Source organism: Geotrypetes seraphini, chromosome 5 (assembly GCF_902459505.1).
Source record: "Geotrypetes seraphini chromosome 5, aGeoSer1.1, whole genome shotgun sequence".
NCBI classification, from domain to species: domain Eukaryota; kingdom Metazoa; phylum Chordata; class Amphibia; order Gymnophiona; family Dermophiidae; genus Geotrypetes; species Geotrypetes seraphini.
In genome coordinates, this window is record NC_047088.1 from 124205183 (window position 1) to 124226903 (window position 21721).

The 21721-nt window shown below is 44.2% G+C and overlaps 1 protein-coding gene across 1 annotated transcript in view; it reads right to left on the bottom strand.

Moving 5' to 3' along the window:
• TRPM8 (transient receptor potential cation channel subfamily M member 8) overlaps positions 1–21721 on the bottom strand; it is a 2182726-nt gene that overhangs the window by 1518747 nt on the left and 642258 nt on the right. The window contains 2 exon segments of the mRNA XM_033944097.1: positions 8068–8122; positions 20486–20660. Of these exon segments, the coding sequence (XP_033799988.1) occupies positions 8068–8122; positions 20486–20660 (230 nt within the window).

Sequence of the window (21721 nt, forward strand, 5' to 3'; positions counted from 1 at the left end):
TTACCCTATTTAGATTGTGGCCATTGCTTGCCCTTCGCATGCCGCTACTGCTGCTGGTTGCTCACTGCCATGGAAATTAGAGGAAGAGAAAGGCCAAGCGGGTGCAGCAGTTACACGCCGCCAGCCCAGAAGCCTTATCCCCGACGTCAATTCTAACGTAAGGCTTCAGGGACGGCGTGCAATCGCCGCACCCGCCTGGCCCTTCCTAGCAACATCTGTTCTGGGTGCCGTGCTGCTGAGCTAAAAGTCCTCCCCACTGCTGCTGCTGCTTCGTCAGCATGTCCTCACAGCAGCAGCAGCTGGAGGTAATTAAATTGGGCAGGTGGGCAGGCTTGGGGTGGTGGCAGAAGAGGACAGAGGCTGGAAGGCATTGAGGGGAACTGTTGGGAGGGAAAAAGGACAATTGTTGGGCTTGAGTTGGGGGAGGGAGAAGAGGACAAAGACTGGAAGGCAGTGAGGGGAACATAGGAGGAAGGGAGGGAGGGACAATTATTGGGCCTGAGGAAGGAAGGAAAGAAAGAAAGAAATCACCAAACAATAAAGGTAGGAAAAATGATGTTATTTTCAATTTAGTGATTAAAATGTGTCAGTTTTGAGAATTTATATCTGCTGTCTATATTATGCACTATATTTGTCTATTTTTCTATAGTTGTTACTAAGGTGCCATTGCATATTTTAAAAAGTCATCTGCCTTGATATCTGTGCCCTGTCTCTGCCTGCCATATACCCTATCCATGCCCACCACTAGACCACGAGAGGGGGGTCAGGGTACAGTGCCTGGCAGGGAAGGGGGACAGGGTGCAGAGCCTGTCAAGGATTGTGGGGTTGGGTGCAGAGCCTGGCAGGGAGAATTTGGTTCAGAATGTTTTTTTTCTTGATTTCCTCCTCTAAATTTAGGGTGCGTCTTATGGAACAAAAAATATGGTAAGTTCTGAATAGGGGCCGCTGAGCTGATCGAGGCTGCTGCAATCATCTCAGCAGCCACGGCAACCAGCCTACCTCGCACCGCAATGATCGTGGCTGGAGAGATGACTCATCTCCCCTGCTGAGACTGCTATCCCTCCCGAACTGCTGCAAACTGCGGCAGGAGAGATGCCCAATCTCTCCTGCCACAGTTTGCAGCAGTTCAGCGGGATCGCGATCGTGGCAGGAGAGATGGCCAATCTCTCCTGCCATGATCGCGATATACCCCCCACCCCCGAACCCCAATAATACCAGCAGGAGGGAACCCAACCCCTCCTGCCGAGGTGCGAACCCTCAAACCCTCCTAAATCCCGCAAATACAGGCAGGAGGGATCCAAGACCCTCCTGCCCAAGGCACACCCTCCTATGACTCCCCACCTCCCAGACAATACTGGCAGGAGGGAGCCCAACCCCTTCTGCCGAGGCGACCCCCCCAACCTCCCTAAAATACATGCAGGAGGGATCCCAGATGCTCCTGCCCACAACGCACACCTCCTGCAACACCCCCAAACCACTAATCACCACCCCAAAACCTGCAACCCCCCAACACCCCCCTGTACTTACATTAAGTTGGTCAGATGGACAGGTCCTTAGCCCATCCACCCGGTAGGCCTGCCATCCTTAGAATGGTGGGCTTAGGGCCTGATTGGGCCAGGTGCATAAAGCCCCACCCATAGGAGGGGCCCTAGGCACCTGGGTCAACCGGAATTATGATAAGGCAAAACTCCACCTCACTCTATGAGAAAAGGAAAAAAAATTTTCTTTCTTTAACACTTGCTGGAATCCATCATCTTCCAATCTTTCCAGAAGTAAGACAAACCAGCATCAACTGATGATTCAATCATTTATTTATCCTTAATGCAGAATTACCGTATTTTCACGCAAATAACACGCACCCGTATAAAACGCGCACACGGATATAGCGCGCAGAAATCACGATGATTTGCACAAAAACTTTGATATACCGCGCTCACGGGTATACCGCGCATGCTGCCCGACGCTCCTTTCGCCCGCCCTGACTTTCCGTGCGCTGTCCCGACTCTCCGTTCACCCCCCCTGACTTCCGTGCACTGTCCCCCCTTGAAGGTCTGTCCCCATCCTGAAAGCCTGATGCCCCCCCCCCGACGTCCGATACATCCCTCCCCCCCCCCCCGAAGGACCGCCGACTCCCCAACAATATCGGGCCAGGAGGGAGCCCAAATCCTCCTGGCCACGGCGACCCCCTAACCCCACCCCGCACTACATTACGGGCAGGAGGGATCCCAGGCCCTCCTGCCCTCGACGCAAACCCCCCTCCCCCCCAAGAACCTCCGACCGCCCCCCAGCCGACCCGCGATCCCCCTGGCGACCCCCACGACCCCCCCACCCCCCTTCCCCGTACCTTTGGTAGTTGGGCCAGAAGGGAGCCCAAACCCTCCTGGCCACGGCGACCCCCTAACCCCACCCCGCACTACATTACGGGCAGGAGGGATCCCAGGCCCTCCTGCCCTCGACGCAAACCCCCCTCCCCCCCAAGAACCTCCGACCGCCCCCCAGCCGACCCGCGATCCCCCTGGCGACCCCCACGACCCCCCCACCCCCCTTCCCCGTACCTTTGGTAGTTGGCCGGACAGACGGGAGCCAAACCCGCCTGTCCGGCAGGCAGCCAACGAAGGAATGAGGCCGGATTGGCCCATCCATCCTAAAGCTCCGCCTACTGGTGGGGCCTAAGGCGCGTGGGCCAATCAGAATAGGCCCTGGAGCCTTAGGTCCCACCTGGGGGCGCGGCCTGAGGCACATGGGCCCAACCCGACCATGTGCCTCAGGCCGCGCCCCCAGGTGGGACCTAAGGCTCCAGGGCCTATTCTGATTGGCCCACGCGCCTTAGGCCCCACCAGTAGGCGGAGCTTTAGGATGGATGGGCCAATCCGGCCTCATTCCTTCGTTGGCTGCCTGCCGGACAGGCGGGTTTGGCTCCCGTCTGTCCGGCCAACTACTAAAGGTACGGGGAAGGGGGGTGGGGGGGTCGTGGGGGTCGCCAGGGGGATCGCGGGTCGGCTGGGGGGCGGTCGGAGGTTCTTGGGGGGGAGGGGGGTTTGCGTCGAGGGCAGGAGGGCCTGGGATCCCTCCTGCCCGTAATGTAGTGCGGGGTGGGGTTAGGGGGTCGCCGTGGCCAGGAGGGTTTGGGCTCCCTTCTGGCCCGATATTGTCGGGAAGTCGGCGGTCGTTCGGGGTGGGGGTGTGAGTGGTCCTGCCGGGGGGGGGGGATGTATCGGACGTCGGGGAGTCGGCCGGGCAAGAGGGCTTGGGCTCCCTCTTGCTCCGATCGTGGATGCGGGTGTGGGTGGGAGCGCGTGCGAGCGGTCGTTCGGGGTGGGGGTGCGAGTGGTCCTGCCGGGGGGGGGGATGTATCGGACGTCGGGGAGTCGGCCGGGCAAGAGGGCTTGGGCTCCCTCTTGCTCCGATCGTGGATGCGGGTGCGGATGGGAGCGCGTGCGAGCGGTCGTTCGGGGTGGGGGTGCAAGCGGTCCTGCTGGGGGGTGAATCGGGCGTCGGGTGGGGTGGGAACTATGTTTTAAAACTTTGGTATACCGCGCTCACGCATATAACGCGCGAGGGGTATGCGCGGTAGGTAAAAACGCGTATAACGCGCGCGTTATATGCGTGAAAATACGGTACTTAGCATATCCCGACGGGACCCGTTTCGCCCTAACCGGGCTTTCTCAAGGGTTCACAGTAGGTGCTCTGCATAATACAAAAAATATTTTTTACAACTTATCCTATTTTTTAATATATCATTTGAAAAACGCAATTTATTAAATCTAAATCTATCCAAATCTCCAGACTTTGTATACTGTCTTTCATTCACTACTTAAGTACTGTATTAAAACATATAACTTATCACTTACATTAAATAATTCTTATTCTTAAACGGAGAAGTTTCATATTTATGTTAAAAAGTTCCTATATATACATACATATATTCTTAATTCCTATAAATCAATCTAATCAATGTTATCAACTCAAATGTTCATTATTAATTCTCTTTAAAAAAAGTCTACAGAGTAATTATTTTCAGATTCCTACTATATCAATCAAAACTAAGCTTAAATATTAAATAACTGCCTTATATACTTAAATAATCAATAATTAATTTATTTCCTTTAAAATTATTAAAATTAATTAAATAACTTCTGCATAATTGTGTTATTAGTTGACTATCTTGTTGCTTCCTTATACTTAATCACATAATTGTCTTATTAATTAACTATTAATTAACTATTGTCTTATTAATTAACTATCTTATTGCTTCCTTATGTTTAGGTTCCAAGAAGTACTTATTATATAATTTAAAAACCTTCCTTGGTGTAAGTTCCCATAATCATTGTGTTCTATTTAAGTTACTTATATCATTACTTATATCATTTGTACCTAATTATCACTACATTATTGTATAGTTAATCAACTAATTCATATGGTATTCATTTTATAACTTAGAATTCAATATGCCAAAATTACTTATACCCTTATCATTCTATAAAATTTATTATCTACTCTCATAATCACTCTAATAATTATCTCATTACTTCTTTGTGATTAATGCCCTTAAATACTTAAAATATATGGTAGAAATCTTACTTTATACTAATTCATAAAATAAGAGTAATGCTTTAATTATTAGTATTATTTAAAACTGATTATCTCTGTGCTTATATATACTTAATTACCCAAATCAGAAAATTTCCTAATTAAAAACTAATCATTTCATAATTACTGTATAATACTTTTCACCTACTGAAAATATTCATATTCATTTTATGAATTAGTAATTAAAACTAAATTAATTGAACCTCTTTAATTCACTATTCCCATGTGACTAATTATCTACTCATGAAAGTACTTGATAGTGTAAACAGTAGATAATAAATAAAACTTTTTCTTAAATTACATCTCACTCTAAATTTTCACTTACTAAAAAAGTTCATGATACCAATTAAATCTAAATTAATTAAACCTATTTAATTCAGTGCTCCCATGTGACTGATTATCTACTCATGAAAGTACTTAATCAGTGCAAACCATAAATAATAAATGAAACTTTTATAAATTACATCTCATTCTAAATTATTATTTAAAAATTATACTTAAAAACCATACTCAATATCAATAGTCAAGCATACATCCTCAACATTAACTATTAAAGTGATAACATTTGAATTATAACAGTTTAAACTTGCCTTTTATCCTTGTTATGATAATAGAGCATCAAAATACCTCTTTAAAAATATAACCTACTATAATGTTCGACATTTCCTTAATCATAATGGCTCACTTTAAAACATCAATTTTTCTTTACTCCAATTAAATTACTATGATGTATCATTGAAGTCAGGCAACATTCAAAAATACAAGGCTTTCTATATTTAAACCTAAATCAATGTTCTAATCTCTATTCACCACTTAAAACACTTTAAATTGGCCTTTTCATCATTTCTACTACTCATAATACATAGCCTGCCTATCCGTTGCCTGCAGTATAGAAAATATACTCCAAGCCATTTTGAATCACCAACCTTTTTTCAGCGTCCTCACATTTCAGGGACTCAATCTGCTCTGGGTAATCCTACTGATTAGTCTTAACTTCCTTTATATGATCTGACGCCGGTTCAACACACTTACATAGTAACATAGTAGATGACGGCAGATAAAGACCCGAATGGTCCATCCAGTCTGCCCAACCTGATTCAATTTAAAAAAAAAATTTTCTTCTTCTTAACTATTTCTGGGCAAGAATCCAAAGCTTACCCAGTACTGTGCTTGGGTCCCAACGCCGAAATCTCTGTTAAGACTTACTCCAACCCATCTACACCCTCCCAGCCATTGAAGCCCTCCCCTGCCTATCCTCCACCAAACGGCCATACACAGACACAGACTGTGCAAGTCTGCCCAGTAACTGGCCTAGTTCAATATTTAATATTATTTTCTGATTCTAAATCTTCTGTGTTCATCCCACGCTTCTTTGAACTCGGTCACAGTTTTACTCTCCACCACCTCTCTCGGAGCGCATTCCAGGCATCCACTACCCTCTCCGTAAAGTAGAATTTCCTAACATTGCCCCTGAATCTACCACCCCTCAATCTCAAATTATGTCCTCTGGCTTTACCATTTTCCTTTCTCTGGAAAAGATTTTGTTCTACGTTAATACCCTTCAAGTATTTGAACTTCTGAATCATATCTCCCCTGTCTCTCCTTTCCTCTAGGGTATACATATTCAGGGCTTCCAGTCTCTCCTCATACGTCTCCTGGCGCAAGCCTCCTATCATTTTCATCGCCCTCCTCTGGACCGCCTCAAGTCTTCTTACGTCTTTCGCCAGATACGGTCTCCAAAACTGAACACAATACTCCAAGTGGGGCCTCACCAATGACCTGTACAGGGGCATCAACACCTTCTTCCTTCTACTGACTACACCTCTCTTTATACAGCCCAGCATCCTTCTGGCAGCAGCCACTGCCTTGTCACACTGTTTTTTCGCCTTTAGATCTTCCGTGAACCAACGTGCTCACATCACAATTAACGTACATTTGGGGGACCGTCCCTATAATTCCTTTAAACTAGTGGTTAACAAAGCACGTTCCTATGAATTAGCACATTGGTTAGCTTCCTTTATATGAGCCAACACCGGTTCAACATACTTCCGTGAACCAATGTACTCACGTCACATTTAGTGTTCATTTAGAGAAACGTCTCTATGATTCCTTTAAGCTAATGGTTAACAAGGCAAGTTCCTATATAATAGCGCGTGCGTTTCATTTTCAGATGGACAGCATCCCTCCGGGAGGCAGGCATACATATGCGGTCGATGTCAGGAACTGGATAGCCTGAAACAGGAGGTCGGGAGACTGCAGATTAGAGTCCAGGAGCTGGAGGGACTCTGCACCATGGAGGAGCAATGCTGGGCACCTGAAGACACCACCAGAGAGAACCACATCGCGGAACAAGTTAGGGAGCTCGAGAAGTTCATTGAGGAGGCCTGCAGGATGGTGGAGGCACAAGACCATCAATACACCAGGAGAGAATCGACAGTTGGACGACAGGAACCACCAGACACCAAGGGACTAGGACCTTGCGGAGGACCTGGGCAGGCAGAGGAGGAGGAGACCCAACAGAGCCAGGAGAAAGGACTAGCGGACTGCGCAGAGGACACAGACCTGAGACCAGTGGCGGAGACACAGCAGAACCCAGAGGACGGACAAATGGACTGCACATATGACACAGATCTGAGACCAGAGAGACAGTTGAAGAAGGGGAGATCGGCTATCGTGGTTGGAGACTCAATCCTGAGAGGAGTAGACAGTCACATAGCCGGAGAGAGAGAGGACCGACTGGTAACATGTCTCCTGGGGGCAAGAACAAAGGACGTCATCAACAATATTGAGAGAATACTGGAGGGAGCCGAGACTGAGGAGACAGCAGTAGTGACCAACATTGGAACCAACGACATCAGCAGGAGGAACTTCAACAGGACCACACTAACTGACCAGTTCAGGATCCTGGGGAGGAAATTGAGACTGAGGGCAAGGAAGATAGCCTTCTCAGAGATCCTGCCAGTACCAAGAGCGGACACAAGGAGACAGAGTGAACTACAGGCAATTAACGTTTGGCTGAGGAGATGGTGCGAAGAGGAGGGCTTCCACTTTGTTAGGAACTGGACTACTTTTTTTGGGAAGAACAAGCTCTACAGAAGAGATGGACTGCACCTTAGCACAGCTGGGACGAGGATGCTGGCACGCAACGTCCAGAACGTCATAGACTTGGCTTTAAACTGAGGAAAAGGGGAAAGCCGATAGTCGATCTGACCTCGACACATCGGACATCAGTACCAGACAAGGATACTGAACTGGGACATTATAAAGGAGGACTCGGGACTGAGTGTGTATGTTTTGAAAAAGGACCTAAGGACGCATTGCAGGGACCAAGGGCACAAATGGAACTGGTAAGCGGCACCAACAAAGAACAACAGGAGCCAGAGGGACAAAGACATTGTGAAAAAGAGCCCGGAACTGAGTGGGAATTACGGGAGCAAGAGGTGCAGGGGAAACAGGCTGAGGACGTCACAGACACACAACAGGAGGAGGATGACCGAGATGAAGCTCGGGGGCTGGCGAACCACGAGGAGGACTGCAGGAGACCCAAAACACGAGGTAAACCAAAAGAGAAGGCAAAAAACTGGGTCTTAAACTGCCTATACACAAATGCTAGGAGCCTAAGGGCCAAAATGGGTGAACTGGAAATCATTGCCAGCAAAAAGAACCTGGACATAATTGGAGTCACAGAAACGTGGTGGACTGAGGACAATCAATGGGATGTGGCCATACCAGGGTACAAACTTTACAGGAGAGACAGGACACATAAAAAGGGTGGAGGAATAGCGCTGTACATAAAAGACTCCATCCCCTCAGCCAGGATGGAAACAACAGTACGGGTGGATGGCTTGGAATCACTATGGGTTAAGCTACAGGGAGGAACTAGGGCAGACATTAAATTGGGTCTGTACTACCGCCCACCTGGACAACCGGAAGAAATCGACCAGGACATGGAGGCTGAACTGAGGCAGGTATGCAGAAGCGGAAATGTGGTGGTGATGGGGGACTTCAACTATCCTGGGATAGACTGGAGTATCGGACACTCAAACTGCGCAAAGGAGACCAAATTCCTAGAGGTCACGAGAGACTGTTTCATGGAGCAACTGGTCACGGAACCAACACGGGGCGATGCCACTCTTGACCTAATCTTCAATGGACTAGGGGGGCCAGCAAAAGAGGTGGCGGTATTAGCCCCGCTAGGTAACAGCGATCACAACACGATCCAGTGTAAACTAGAAATTGGATCATCAAAGGGGAAAAGAACCACAACGACAGCACTCAACTTCAAAAAAGGAAATTATGATGCCATGAGGGAAATGGTGGGAAAGAAACTCCAAGGCAACATAGGGAAGATGGAATCCGTAGAAAAAGCCTGGACCTTACTCAAGGGGACTGTGCACGAAGCGCAAAACCTGTACATCCCCAAGTTCAGGAAAGGGTGCAAAAAAAATAGTACAAAAAACCCAGTGTGGATAACAAATGCAGTGCAGAAGGCGATAAGTGACAAAAAAGCATCATTCAGAAAATGGAAAAAAGACCAAACAGAAGAGAACCAAAAAGTGCACAAAGAACACCAGAAGGAGTGCCACCGAGTGGTTAGAAAAGCAAAAAGGGAATACGAAGAGAGACTGGCAGAGGAAGCAACAAACTTCAAGTCTTTCTTCAGATACGTCAAGGGGAAGCAACCGGCAAGAGAAGAAGTGGGACCATTGGATGATGGAGATAGAAAGGGAGTAGTCAAAGAAGAAAAAGAGATAGCTGACAAGTTAAATGAGTTCTTCATGTCAGTCTTCACGAGGGAGAATACAACCAACATTCCGGAACCCGAGGAAATCGTAATAGGAGACCAAAATGATAAGCTGGTCAATTTAGAGGTAAGCCAAGAGGATGTACTCAAGCAGATAGACAGACTAAAGAGCGACAAATCGCCAGGTCCGGACGGCATTCACCCAAGAGTACTCAAGGAACTAAAAAACGAAATAGTGGAGCAACTTCGACAAATATGCAACCTATCCCTAAAAACCGGAGAGATCCCGGAGGACTGGAAAATAGCAAATATCACGCCCATCTTCAAGAAGGGCTCAAGGGGCGACCCAGGAAACTACAGGCCGGTGAGCCTGACCTCAGTCCCGGGAAAGATGATGGAGGCACTGATTAAGGACAGCATCTGTGAACACATCGAAAACAATGGGCAGCTAAAACCGAGTCAGCATGGCTTCTGCAAGGGTAGGTCATGCCTCACAAACTTATTGCACTTCTTTGAGGGGGTGAACAGCCAGGTGGATAAAGGGGAATCTATAGATATCATTTACCTCGACTTCCAAAAAGCCTTCGACAAGGTACCACACGAGAGACTGCTCAAAAAGATATGGAACCACGGGGTGCAAGGGGAGGTCCACCGATGGATCAAGAACTGGCTGGCAAACAGGAAACAGAGGGTTGGCGTAAAGGGCCATTACTCGGACTGGAAGGGGGTCACGAGCGGAGTTCCGCAGGGGTCGGTGCTGAGACCGCTCCTGTTCAATATATACATAAACGACCTGGAAGCGGGAACCAAGTGTGAGGTCATTAAATTTGCAGATGACACCAAACTATACAGCAGGGCTCAAACGAGGGAAGACTGCGAAGATCTCCAAAAGGATCTAACGCAGCTGGAAAAGTGGGCCGAAAAATGGCAAATGAGCTTCAACATAGGGAAATGCAAGGTCATGCACGTGGGGGAAAAAGAACCCGATGTTCACTTACAAAATGGGGGGAACACCACTAGGGGTCAGTAACCTGGAGAGAGACCTGGGAGTGATGGTAGACGCAACACTGAAGGCATCGGCGCAGTGCGCCATGGCCTCAAGGAAAGCAAACAGAATGTTGGGTATCATTAAGAAGGGTATCACGCCCAGGACGAGGGAAGTCATCATGCCGCTGTATCGTGCAATGGTGAGGCCGCATCTGGAGTACTGTGTCCAGTACTGGTCGCCGTACCTCAAGAAGGACATGGCGGTACTTGAGGGAGTACAGAGAAGAGCAACTAAACTGATAAAGGGAATGGAAAATCTCCCATATACCGACAGATTAAAGCAGCTAGGACTTTTCTCCCTGGAAAAGCGGAGACTTAGAGGAGACATGATAGAGACCTTCAAGATCCTGAAGGGCATAGAAAAAGTTGACAGGGACAGATTTTTCAAATTATGGGGCAACACAAGTACAAGGGGGCACTCGGAAAAATTGAAAGGGGACAGGTTTAAAACAAACGCTAGGAAGTTCTTTTTCACTCAGAGGGTGGTGGATACATGGAACGCGCTTCCAGAGGCTGTGGTAGACAGGAACACTTTAAATGGTTTCAAAGAGGGTTTGGATAGGTTCCTAGAAGAAAAAGGGATTGAGGGGTATAGATAGATATAGACCGCTACTCAGGCAATGGGCTTGATGGGCCACTGCGGGAGCGGACCGCTGAGCAGGATGGACCTATGGTCTGCCTCAGCGGAGGCAACTTCTTATGTTCTTATGTTCTTATATCTCAGAAGACTAAAACATATACTCTATTGAATTATATATTCCTCAAACACATCTCTTTGTATTGTTCATCCATCCTAAAGCTATGCACACGTTAATAAAAAAGGAAGGTGATTCAAAAGAACATAAAGTTAAAACTTATTCATAAGGCTACAGACAACCTAAAAATTAGACTTTATAATCAGAAATCCTGCGTAGCAGATAATCCTAAAGCCTAATAGTTTCACATCTGTTCTTATTGTAGAGTCCAGTAATAGATGAATCTTTCATTGTACCAAATCTTATAAGGTTTCCAGTCTATGTCCAAATTTAATCCATTAGGTTCCAAAGTTTTTAACATGAAGATCCATTTGGTTTCCTTTTGAAACAATCTTCTTTTACTACATGGGCATATCATCAAATATATGACAAACGTGGATTTGCATTTTAAAAATTGTTTGATCACATATTCTCTATCATCCATTGGATTCTTGAAGATCTTCGTTTGCATACATATCCCACAAATATTACATGTTAGGCACTTATAAAAGCCTGATGGTAATGTTTCTTTTTGAACTGAAAGATTCTCTCCTACTCTTAAGATTTCTTTTAAATTTTTTTCTCTAGAAAATGCTATTCTCAATTCCAGATCTTTCATAGCAGGATGCATCATAATAATGTCCCAATATTTATGTAATGTGGTAGTAATCAGGTTGCTTAGACCATTATATCTGATCACACAAGTAATGATATCTTCTTTTTCTTTTTCTTCTTTCTTATCAAGAAGCAGCCAGTCTCTATTGCAATACTTGGCTCTCTTGTATGCTTTTTTAATGATATTTTTAGGATATCCTCTACTTAATAATTTTCTTTCAAAATCATCATCTTTTGAACAGTTTCTCTTTAATCTTATAAATTGTGAGTATGGTAAACTGTTTTTTAATCTGCCCGGGTGGTTACTACTATACATCAAAAATGTGTTCCTATCTGTTTCTTTGGTAAAGACATTAGTTGTAAATTCACTCTCTACTTGTGTGATTTCCAAATCTAGAAAATTTATCTTATTTGCTGAATATACCGTAGTAAATTTTAGATTGTCATCACAGGAATTAAGCCATTTAAAGAAACTTTCCAAAAGATGTATTGGTCCCTTCCATAGCATGAGAATATCATCAATGATTCTTCGCCATAAATAAATATGTTCTACAAATGGAGAGTTTTTTATCCAATCTGATTCAAATTTAGTCATAAACAAATTTGCTATTGCAGGCGTTAAGGTAGCTCCCATTGCTACTCCTCTTTTTTGTATATAATATTCATCTCCATACTGAAAATAGTTTTCCTTCATTGCTATGATGAGTATCTCCATCAAAAACTCCGTGGGAATTTGATGTGGCCTTGGCCTGTTATTCAAGTATTCTTTTGCAATTATTATAGCTTCATTTTGAGGAATAGAAGTGTATAATGATACTACATCACATGTAACCATGATAAAAGGAAACTCATTTTTAGGTATTACAGATAATAAATTTAAAACATGGCTTGTGTCTTTAATATATGATGGACTATCTTCAACCAGTGGATTAAGAAAATGGTTCACAAAACACGCTAAAGGCTCTAGCACAGAACCCTTAGAGGACATAATTGGACGTCCTGGTGGCTTCTTTTTATCCTTATGTATTTTAGGTAAAGTGTAAAATGTTGGGGTGATAGGATATTCATTTAAAAGATACCTTTTATCTCTTTTGCCTTATCAAAATTTGAATTACCTCACTTTCATCTTCATTGTCAAGTGATCAACCGGAATTGTCCCAGTTGCCTTAGGCTCCTCCTGTGGGCAGGGCCTTAGGTGCATGGCCCAATCAGGCCCTATGTCCGCCATTCAAAGGATGGCGGGCCTGCCAGGCAGACCCATCCGTCCAACTTAATGTAAGTGCAGGGTGTGTGTCGGGGGTGAGGGGGTTATTGGAGGTGGGGAAGTGTCATGTGATTCGGGGAGGTGATTGGGGGTTTGGGGGGGCGGTTGCAGGGGGGTTCACCATGGGCAGGAGGGCCTAGAATCCCTCCTGCCTGTATTTTAGGGGGGTTGAGGGGTCACCACGGGTATTGTGTGGGGGGATGGGAGGGTCACGTCACCCTTCAAGTTTGTTCAAGAGCCTCCTATGAGGAATTGTATCAAAGGCTTTGCTGAAATCTAAGAAAATTACATCTAGCATATGTCCTCGTTTCAAGAGGTGAAGATGAGGCATCAAGGCAAAGGTACCAGCAGCATAGCAGAGAGACAGGGGAGGAGAGAAGTCTCCTTCCTCAACCCCACAGTAGTGAGGACATGGAGGTGACAGAGGACTTCCCAAGCCTAACCCCAGCTGCTGAGAAAGCTGAGGTAATGGACACCACTGAATTGCTTCAGGAAGCTGACTATAACCCAGAGGGAATGGAGGTTAGTCAATGAGGGGAAGTGCAACAAAGCTGCGTTTGTGTGCTGGCTCTCTGTTAAACTGAGACTGCCCTGCCGGAGGTGATTGTGTGATAAAGGGACTGTATCTGTGAATGTGTGAAGCCTCTGATAAAACCTCTACAAAGCTAATAGCTTATCTAATACCTTGCTGTGCTCCGAGGGCGGGAAAGCTCAGCTGATGCTGATGAGCTTGAGTACAAGGCAGAGGACTGAATGGAGCTTGAGTGGGAACTTTATCTTTAAAGTTTGCTATTCTTTTCTACTGGCTAAGTTTATGCAGTTTACTTTCATTGTTGGGAAGTTTATTTTCATGACATTTCTGCTTATTCAAACCCTGGTGAAGAGGACTATTTTTAAATAGAGAAAGTCCAGGGGAATGCAGTTATATGCCATACATGGACTTTGAGCCATTCTGACAATTCTGACAACTGTATGGTATTTTTGCTTTGTGCTTAATTTTTGCATTCCACGAGGGTGGCTGATAGTATTCAGACCCCCGGGTCAATAAAGCCTAAGAATGAGAATTTGAACATACCTGAATTGTGTCTCCCTTTTATTGGCAAAGTATCTCAATGTGGCCTGGCAGACTAGGCAGGAGCCTAGGTCTGTTTTACCTGAAAAGCCTTCCGCTTTCCTGAGGAAGCCACACCGACAGGTCAAGATTCGGCACAGCTTAGCCGGTCAGAGCAGGGGATAGCTGTGTGACAGATTCTAACATATAAAACATTAAGGGGCCCATAATCGAAAGAGAAAAACGTCCATAAACATTTCTCAAAAACGTCTAAGTGCTGATAATAAAACAGGGTTTTGGACGTATTTAAAAATGACTTAGGCCTTCATAGTGCTGCTCAACGACCAAAGCTAAACGGGGCGTTTCGGGAGGCGTGTCGAGGGCGGGAGTTGGGCGGTTATATAGGACGGGATCGACGTAACTTGGACATTGTAACTTAGACCATGGTCTAAGTCACAAAAAAACACCTAAAGTCTCCAGATAAGCACTGCAAACACATAAAACAGACCCCACACACTACCCCAGTGATCACCGACACCCCCCACCCCCATAAAAATTTTAATCACAACTTTAAAATTTAGCCTCCAGACCATCATCACCGGCCGCCTGGCATAGGAAAGCCTAGTTGTGCTGCACAGAGGCATCTTAAACTATCTTAAACTGTCTTGGGGTGGGTTAGGGACCCATGGAGAGGAGGACCTATGCCCATAAGCCCCTGTAATCACTGCATTGATATTAAAACATGTGCACTCCTCTATACACCCCCAAAACCCTTTTGTTTTGGCATATAAGTGGCTCCTGCAGCCATAAGGGCTATTGGGGTGGTAGATAAGTGGGTCTAGGGGATTTGAAGGTGGTTTGGGGGGCTTACCATAACCTATAAGGGAGCTGTAGGGAGGAGAAGCCATGGCACCCTTTTTGTGAAGTTCACAGCAGTGCCCTGTAAGGTACCCCACTGTTTAGGTGGCATGTCTGGCTATGCAGTCCATCACTTTGCAGACCCCTCCCACATCCAACAGGGCTTGTTCTAGGCGTTTTGGACTTGGATAGAAAGTTGGACAAAAATGTGGTATAAAGATGGACGATTTAGTGGCTTGGATGATCAGATCGGCAGGACGTATAATTAGACGATTTTCGAAACAAAAAAAAATTTTGGACGTATTTTTCAAAAATGTGTCTTAAGCTCTTTTTAATTTTGACGACTTGCGTGATGGATGTAAACAGACTTAGACGTCCCTTTCAATTATGCCCCTCTAAGCATTAAAGTACATAAATTAATGAAATACAAAAATAATTCTATATCCAGCTAAAATCAATTAATTAAATAAAAAGCATATACCAGCATTTGAATTTGCGACTAAACATATGCTATCTCATCAATTTATAGATTACATTAAAATAAGAAAACTTCCCATAAATATTTTAAAATGAGGCTAATTAAATCACCCCTCTCTTCACTACCCAGGTTAAACTTCTCAACCACTTAAACCTCTTCAACCTGTAATAAATTAAATACTTAGTATAAAGTTACTATTTATTCTTAGTAGTGAGTATTGAGTATTAAGCAGGAATCATCAATCATACACATTTTCCGCATTTATCTTATAAATTACCTAAACGTTCAAACATCCTTACAGACTTGCTCTTAATTTCTCCATAGTCACAGTGGCAGCGTAACTCCTTTTACTTGTTTCCCCTCACTTCTTTCTTCTAATCCGCTTCTATCTAGCAAACACCAGTATCATAAAGTATCCTGATTGTCTACAAATATATTAGAAACTTCCATCCCAATGCGAATGCTTTGCTACGTAGCTCCGACAAGAACTTGCAATTGGAATCAACATCCGCAGATGCTCATTGTGTAGCTGCCATTATGTTTCCTGATCCACGATATGTCATCAAGATCTTGTATGGCCCGCCTTCCTTCTTCCTTTCAGATGTCATCAGCCAATCATGAGCCACTGACCTTCCCTGCCAGTGATAGTTAAACTGTCAATAGTAAACATTCTCATGAACCATATGCGTCGTTGAATGTCTTTCTTTATTTTTGTCTTCATTCAGTCAGGTCACGATAAGTCGAAGCAGTCAAATCTTCCTCTTCTCTCCCTCTCGCTCTATTTTCGTCCATGCGGCATACACTCTGTTGCTAATCTTGCTTTTCATTTCTGGAACTCCGCATCCAACGAGCTCTCAGACGCTAATTTACTTCCTGTTGCACAAAGGTATCTCCTAGCAACCAAGTTTACCTGCCTTCTGTTTCACTGTAAAAGCCAATTTTCCCCTCTCCTAGGAACCTTACTTTCTTGGCAATTAGGTGCATGTCAGCCTTCTCATTGTCTTATCTCACCTTAGAAAATCTTCCTTTATGCTGCTGTTCCAAAGAAGATGTAACTCTGCTTCCTGCTTTTCCTCTGTCGTCATCATGTAACCGTATGCTCCGCCTATCATTCTTCCACACTACTCTTTTGATTGGTTATCCAGTTGACAGCTGTCATTAGTATCTCACAATCCTCCAACTGCAATATCTGGTAACAGTTAAACTGTCATTAAAAGACAGTCTCGTGCCCTTCGAATTATATCAAGTTTTTGAATATAATTCCAGGGAGTTCAATCATTCCCATATACCAGGGATCTCAAAGTCCCTCCTTGAGGGCCGCAATCCAGTCAGGTTTTCCAGGATTTCCCCAATGAATATGCATGAGATCTATGTGCATGCACTGCTTTCAATGCATATTTATTGGGGAAATCCTGAAAACCCAACTGGATTGCAGCCCTCAAGGAGGGCCATATACAGTTTGCACAGAAATAAATGATAAATAATAAATATAATCAAACGATTACTGAAATGAAACCTAAACCAGAAACTCCATGTTTCCATCATGACAAATCCTCCCTTCTCCTATGTCATAGGCTCCGACTGCAACTTCTTAGGGTCATCATACTGAAATGTATTACTCTCATAATAGCAGGGTATAAAAGTTCAAATTGTGCCTCGAGCTATCTGAGCTGAGGCCGTAAGGACAAGAATTCCTTCCGCACACTGGCAGTCTTTTTAGCAAAGTCGGGAACAAAAATTATCTTTGACTAATTGTATTTTAGGTCGTTTTTCCCTTTTGCCAAATTCAAGATTCAAAATTTTCAGTGCGTGCTGAAATCTCAACACTTTAAAAATTAATGGTCTGGGATAGGATTGACCACTGATTCTTCTAGTGGGGATCTGGTGAGCCCTTTCTATTTCTAGGGGATGTTTCTTTGTGATAGGGAGCAAACTTGGAATTAATTGCTCCAAAAAAGACACCGCATCATTTCCCTCCACTCCTTCCAAAAGACCTAATACTCTCACATTGCATCTCCTTAATCTATTCTCAAAATCTTCCATCCACTTTGATAGAGTTTGTATCTCAAAATGATCTTTCTGAGATTGAATCTGACCTGCTTCCACTTTCTCAACTCGATTTTCCACCTGCTCTAGGTGATTATTTGATAGCTCTAGCTGTTTTGTCAGATTGTATACCTCTTCTCTCAATTCTGTCAATTTTTCAGCATTTCCTTGCAGTAACAAATGGATCCGTCTTAACTCTTCCACCATCTCAGCATTTTCTATTCCCTCCTTAGGCAAGGGGGTTTTAGACAGTTTCAACAGCTCCTGCTTCTGTCTCTTTGATTTTCCACTGACAGTAAAAGCCAATTCCAGGCTTGTCTGCTTAGTGTTTGCCATAAGTAAGCCGATAACGCTGAAGTAAAGGGAATTTTTTCATGATGGACTGAACAAACACTCAAATTAAAGCCTGGATGCAGGGAGCTCAGCAATCACCCGTCCATCTTGCAGCGCTATCAAGCCACACCCCTCAATTTAAGGGTTTTAACAAGTGATAATTCATACTTGGATGCCCAAAGGATGTAGACACAAGTTTTGACATGTGCCCACAATTTTGTGGATGCCCATTGGAAAAAGCTGAGCCTAAGAATATAAGAATTGCCGCTGATGGGTCAGACCAGTGGTCCATCATGCCCAGCAGTCCACTCAAACGGCAGCCCCCAGGTCAAAGACCAGTGCTCTAAATGAGTCCAGCCTCACCTGCGTACGTTCCAGTTTAATGGGCATGGCATGGGAGAGGCTTCGGTGTGGACATCTGTTGACTAATTTACATATCTTTGAGCATCGAAGTGCGTCCATCAAATGCCTACATTGTAGGCGAATGAAAGCATGTCTACTTTTCAGCGTGATTTGGGCTACAGATAGACGTGAGTTCTGTGGATGGGACATAGGCGGGCTTTAGACATCTTCAATGCAATCTGCTAAATAGGTTTCTGGGTTTTTATTTTTGCTATATTAAGCTCACAATACAATGTTATTTGCTAATTATAGGAAAAGATCCATTAACTGAAGCAAAGCACATGAAAAGATAGCTTATATTTCTTGCTAAAAAAACTACCCCAGATTGCTGCAATGAGCTCATTCTTCAAACAGGTGCATTAAGCAAGCAAAGCACATGAAAAATATATATACTGTATATATTGCATAGATAACTTCATTAGCAAAATGTTAAAAACAGAAAAAACAGATACAGACCTCCTCAGCATGGCTTGTAGTTCATTGCAAATGGACATTTCCAGCTGCACAATGGTGACCTCATTGTGAGATCATCAAGGTGCACCTGGAAGGTAGAATGCCACAATTAAAATAGGGAGCTGACCATTCTTGCTCAAGAAGCATTACTGGGATTTGAACTTCTAGCAGCCAATGGAGGGAGAGATGCCAGAGCAGGGAAGAAGGGCCAAGCAACCTTTCAGCCAGCCAAGGGATAGAGGAAGGGATGCCAGTCTGCCAGCCAACCAAAGCATGGAAGGGGAGAGGTGCTAACGTATAGAAGGGGGAAGAGAGAGAGATACCAGTAGGAGACAAGGGAAGGAAATAGAGATGCTAGGGGGAAAATGAAGGGAAGGGGACAAATACTAGGGAGAGGAGAAAGAAGGAAATTAGATACAGATGCCAGAGCATAGGAAGAGAGGTGGATACAGAGAGAGGGGAGAGAAAAAAATGGAGACGGGGTAAAGTTGAAATGAATCATATATAAAGGAGAGAAGAGGCATAGGCTGGATAGAAGGAAGAGGGTAGACAGTTTTATGGAAGGGGCATAGAAAAAAGATGATGCCATATGGAAGGGGGAAGAGGGCAGACACAGGATGGAAGGGAGAGAAAGGGCAGACAGTGGAATGGAAGGGAGATGCTGGATGAAAATAAGAGTGAAAAGATGAGGAAAGCAGAAACCAAAGATGACAAAAGATAGAAAAAAAAAGTGTTTTGTTGCTTTAGAACAGTGTCTCTCAAACTTTTTTAGCTCTAACACACTAAACAGAGCCTAAGGCTCTGATTAGCCCAGATTCCTAAGGCCCCTTCCATAGGAAGGGCTTTAAACAACCCTGGGCCAATTAGAGCCTTAGGCCCCTCCCTAGTGCATCCCAGGATGCACCAGGGAGGGGAAGGCCCACCATTTTGAAGAGGCAGTCCTGCTGGCCAGAGGGAATAGGCATCCTTCTGGCCAGTCATCATAAGTAAGGTAAGGGGGAGGAGGGTCATCAGATGGCACTAGGGGTGTGTGTTGCTTGGCGGCAGGAGGGACTGGGAATCTCACCCACTGCCTGGGCGTGTCAGGTAGGGGTTGCTTGATAGCAGTGACAGGAGTGAGTGGGCATCTCTCCCACTGCTAGGGAGGGTTTGCATGACTTTGGCAGCTCAATTTGCGGTTTTATTTTGGGGGGGGTTGCATTTATTCTGCACATGTGCCCATCACTATTACCAGTGATGGCCACATGAAGATTTAACGAATCTTTACTACTCTCCGACAGCCTCATTTGCATGAGCAGTTTGGAGAATGACTCACTTTTTAAAAATCGCTACAATAACAGCTGCAACAGCAACCCATTAGTTTTTAATCCGGATTTTTGAGAATCTAGCCCCAACAGTCAAAAACAAAAAACTTTTTGGATGCCCAACAATGCCCTAGAAAGGAGATCATCTCCAGGAAATCCAGATGAATGGAAACCTTAGACCTGGTCCAAAATATGGAGAGAAAGTAAAATTGTGTGTGGATAGATGGCGGGAGACTAAGGCAATGGTAGGACATGATAGAGAGAAGGGATGTAAGCATGTGTGTGTGTTTCCTTGAGATAAATTAGTATTCTGACAGACACATAAAAGTTGATTAGCAATATTTTTATTATATTAAGAATCTGAAAATCAAGATTAGGTAATTAAATTCTGTATTATATTAGAAAAGTCATCAATAATAAAGTAAGTAAAGAAATGATTTTTTTAAAAATACATCGATAAATATTCATAAATTAAGAGGTTTTCATAAATATTCATAAATTGAGTTTTTCTGCTAAACTTCCCAGCTAGAATAGGAGTAGCAAGTGATATGAGATTCGTAACAAACCTGGCACAATAAGCTCAGAAATGTACTTTTCCAGCTGAGCCCGAAGCTCAGCTTCTGTAGTGGGATGTCCATGAGAGCCATTGTCCACCAGAATCAGATGTGTGTGGTTATTATCCAGGCAATATAAGGGATCCCTCTTCAAGTCATCCATTATGTAATTGGCTACATATGTTCCCTGGAAAACAAAACAAACCACTGAAATTCAGTTTACAGTACATTTACATAACATAGTAAATGATAGCAGATCCATCTAGTTAAAAGCATTATAAATTCATGATTAAATTAAATTGTCTTTTCTTTGATATTTCTGGGCCATAGACTGTCCACCCGGTAACCTAAGGAAGCTCACTCCAGCCGATCCAACCATCTTGTCACTTGCAGGAAACAGTCCGTAAAACTCTGCCCAGCACTTTCCTCATGCTCCAAATTACTGGAGTTCCCCATCAAAGCCCTCCTTAGCTCATCCTAAACTGAATTGCCATATATGGGACACAGACCATGCAAGTCTGCCAGTACCAGCCTTAGATGTTCAGTTTATATCATTCATTTTCTAATTAGAGATCCTCTACGTTCATCCCACATTTTTTTGAATTTCCAGGCATCAACCATTCTCTCTGTGAAAAATATTTCCTAACATTAATCTTGTCTACTACCCTACAACTTCAATACATGCCCTCTGGTTTTACCATTTTCCCTTCTCTGGAAAAGATTTGGTTCTATATTACCTTTCAAATATTTAAACATCTTTATCATATTTCCCCTGTCCCTTCTCTCCTCTAGAGTATATTGTCATCCCAGCCTTAACCGTCAGCATTTTCTGTTAGCCTAACCAAAGTCAGCAGAGGCCTATGGAACATTATATCAATCTGACTCTGTAAATGTTGATGCAGATTGACCCTAAATGCTCCTGCACAGAATTCACATACATTAAGCATCCAGCCAGACTGGATTGTTTATCAAGAAGATAGGCTACTTAAATGAGACAAAGAAGCCAGAGACTAATCCTATCTACTATTCCTGCAAGTGTCACACCTTCCTTATTAATTAAACTAACCATTGTTTCAAACAGTTTTACAAATTATAAACAGAAAGATACTGGGACATACAATAGCTTCTATTTTTAGAATAAGATTCCAACCTATAAAAGCCTCCTCCTCTTCAGGTTCTCTTTGGAACCTGAAGCCTGGACCATCACCCCCCCTCCCCTCTCTCTCTCTTTCCTCTGGACTCTGTAAT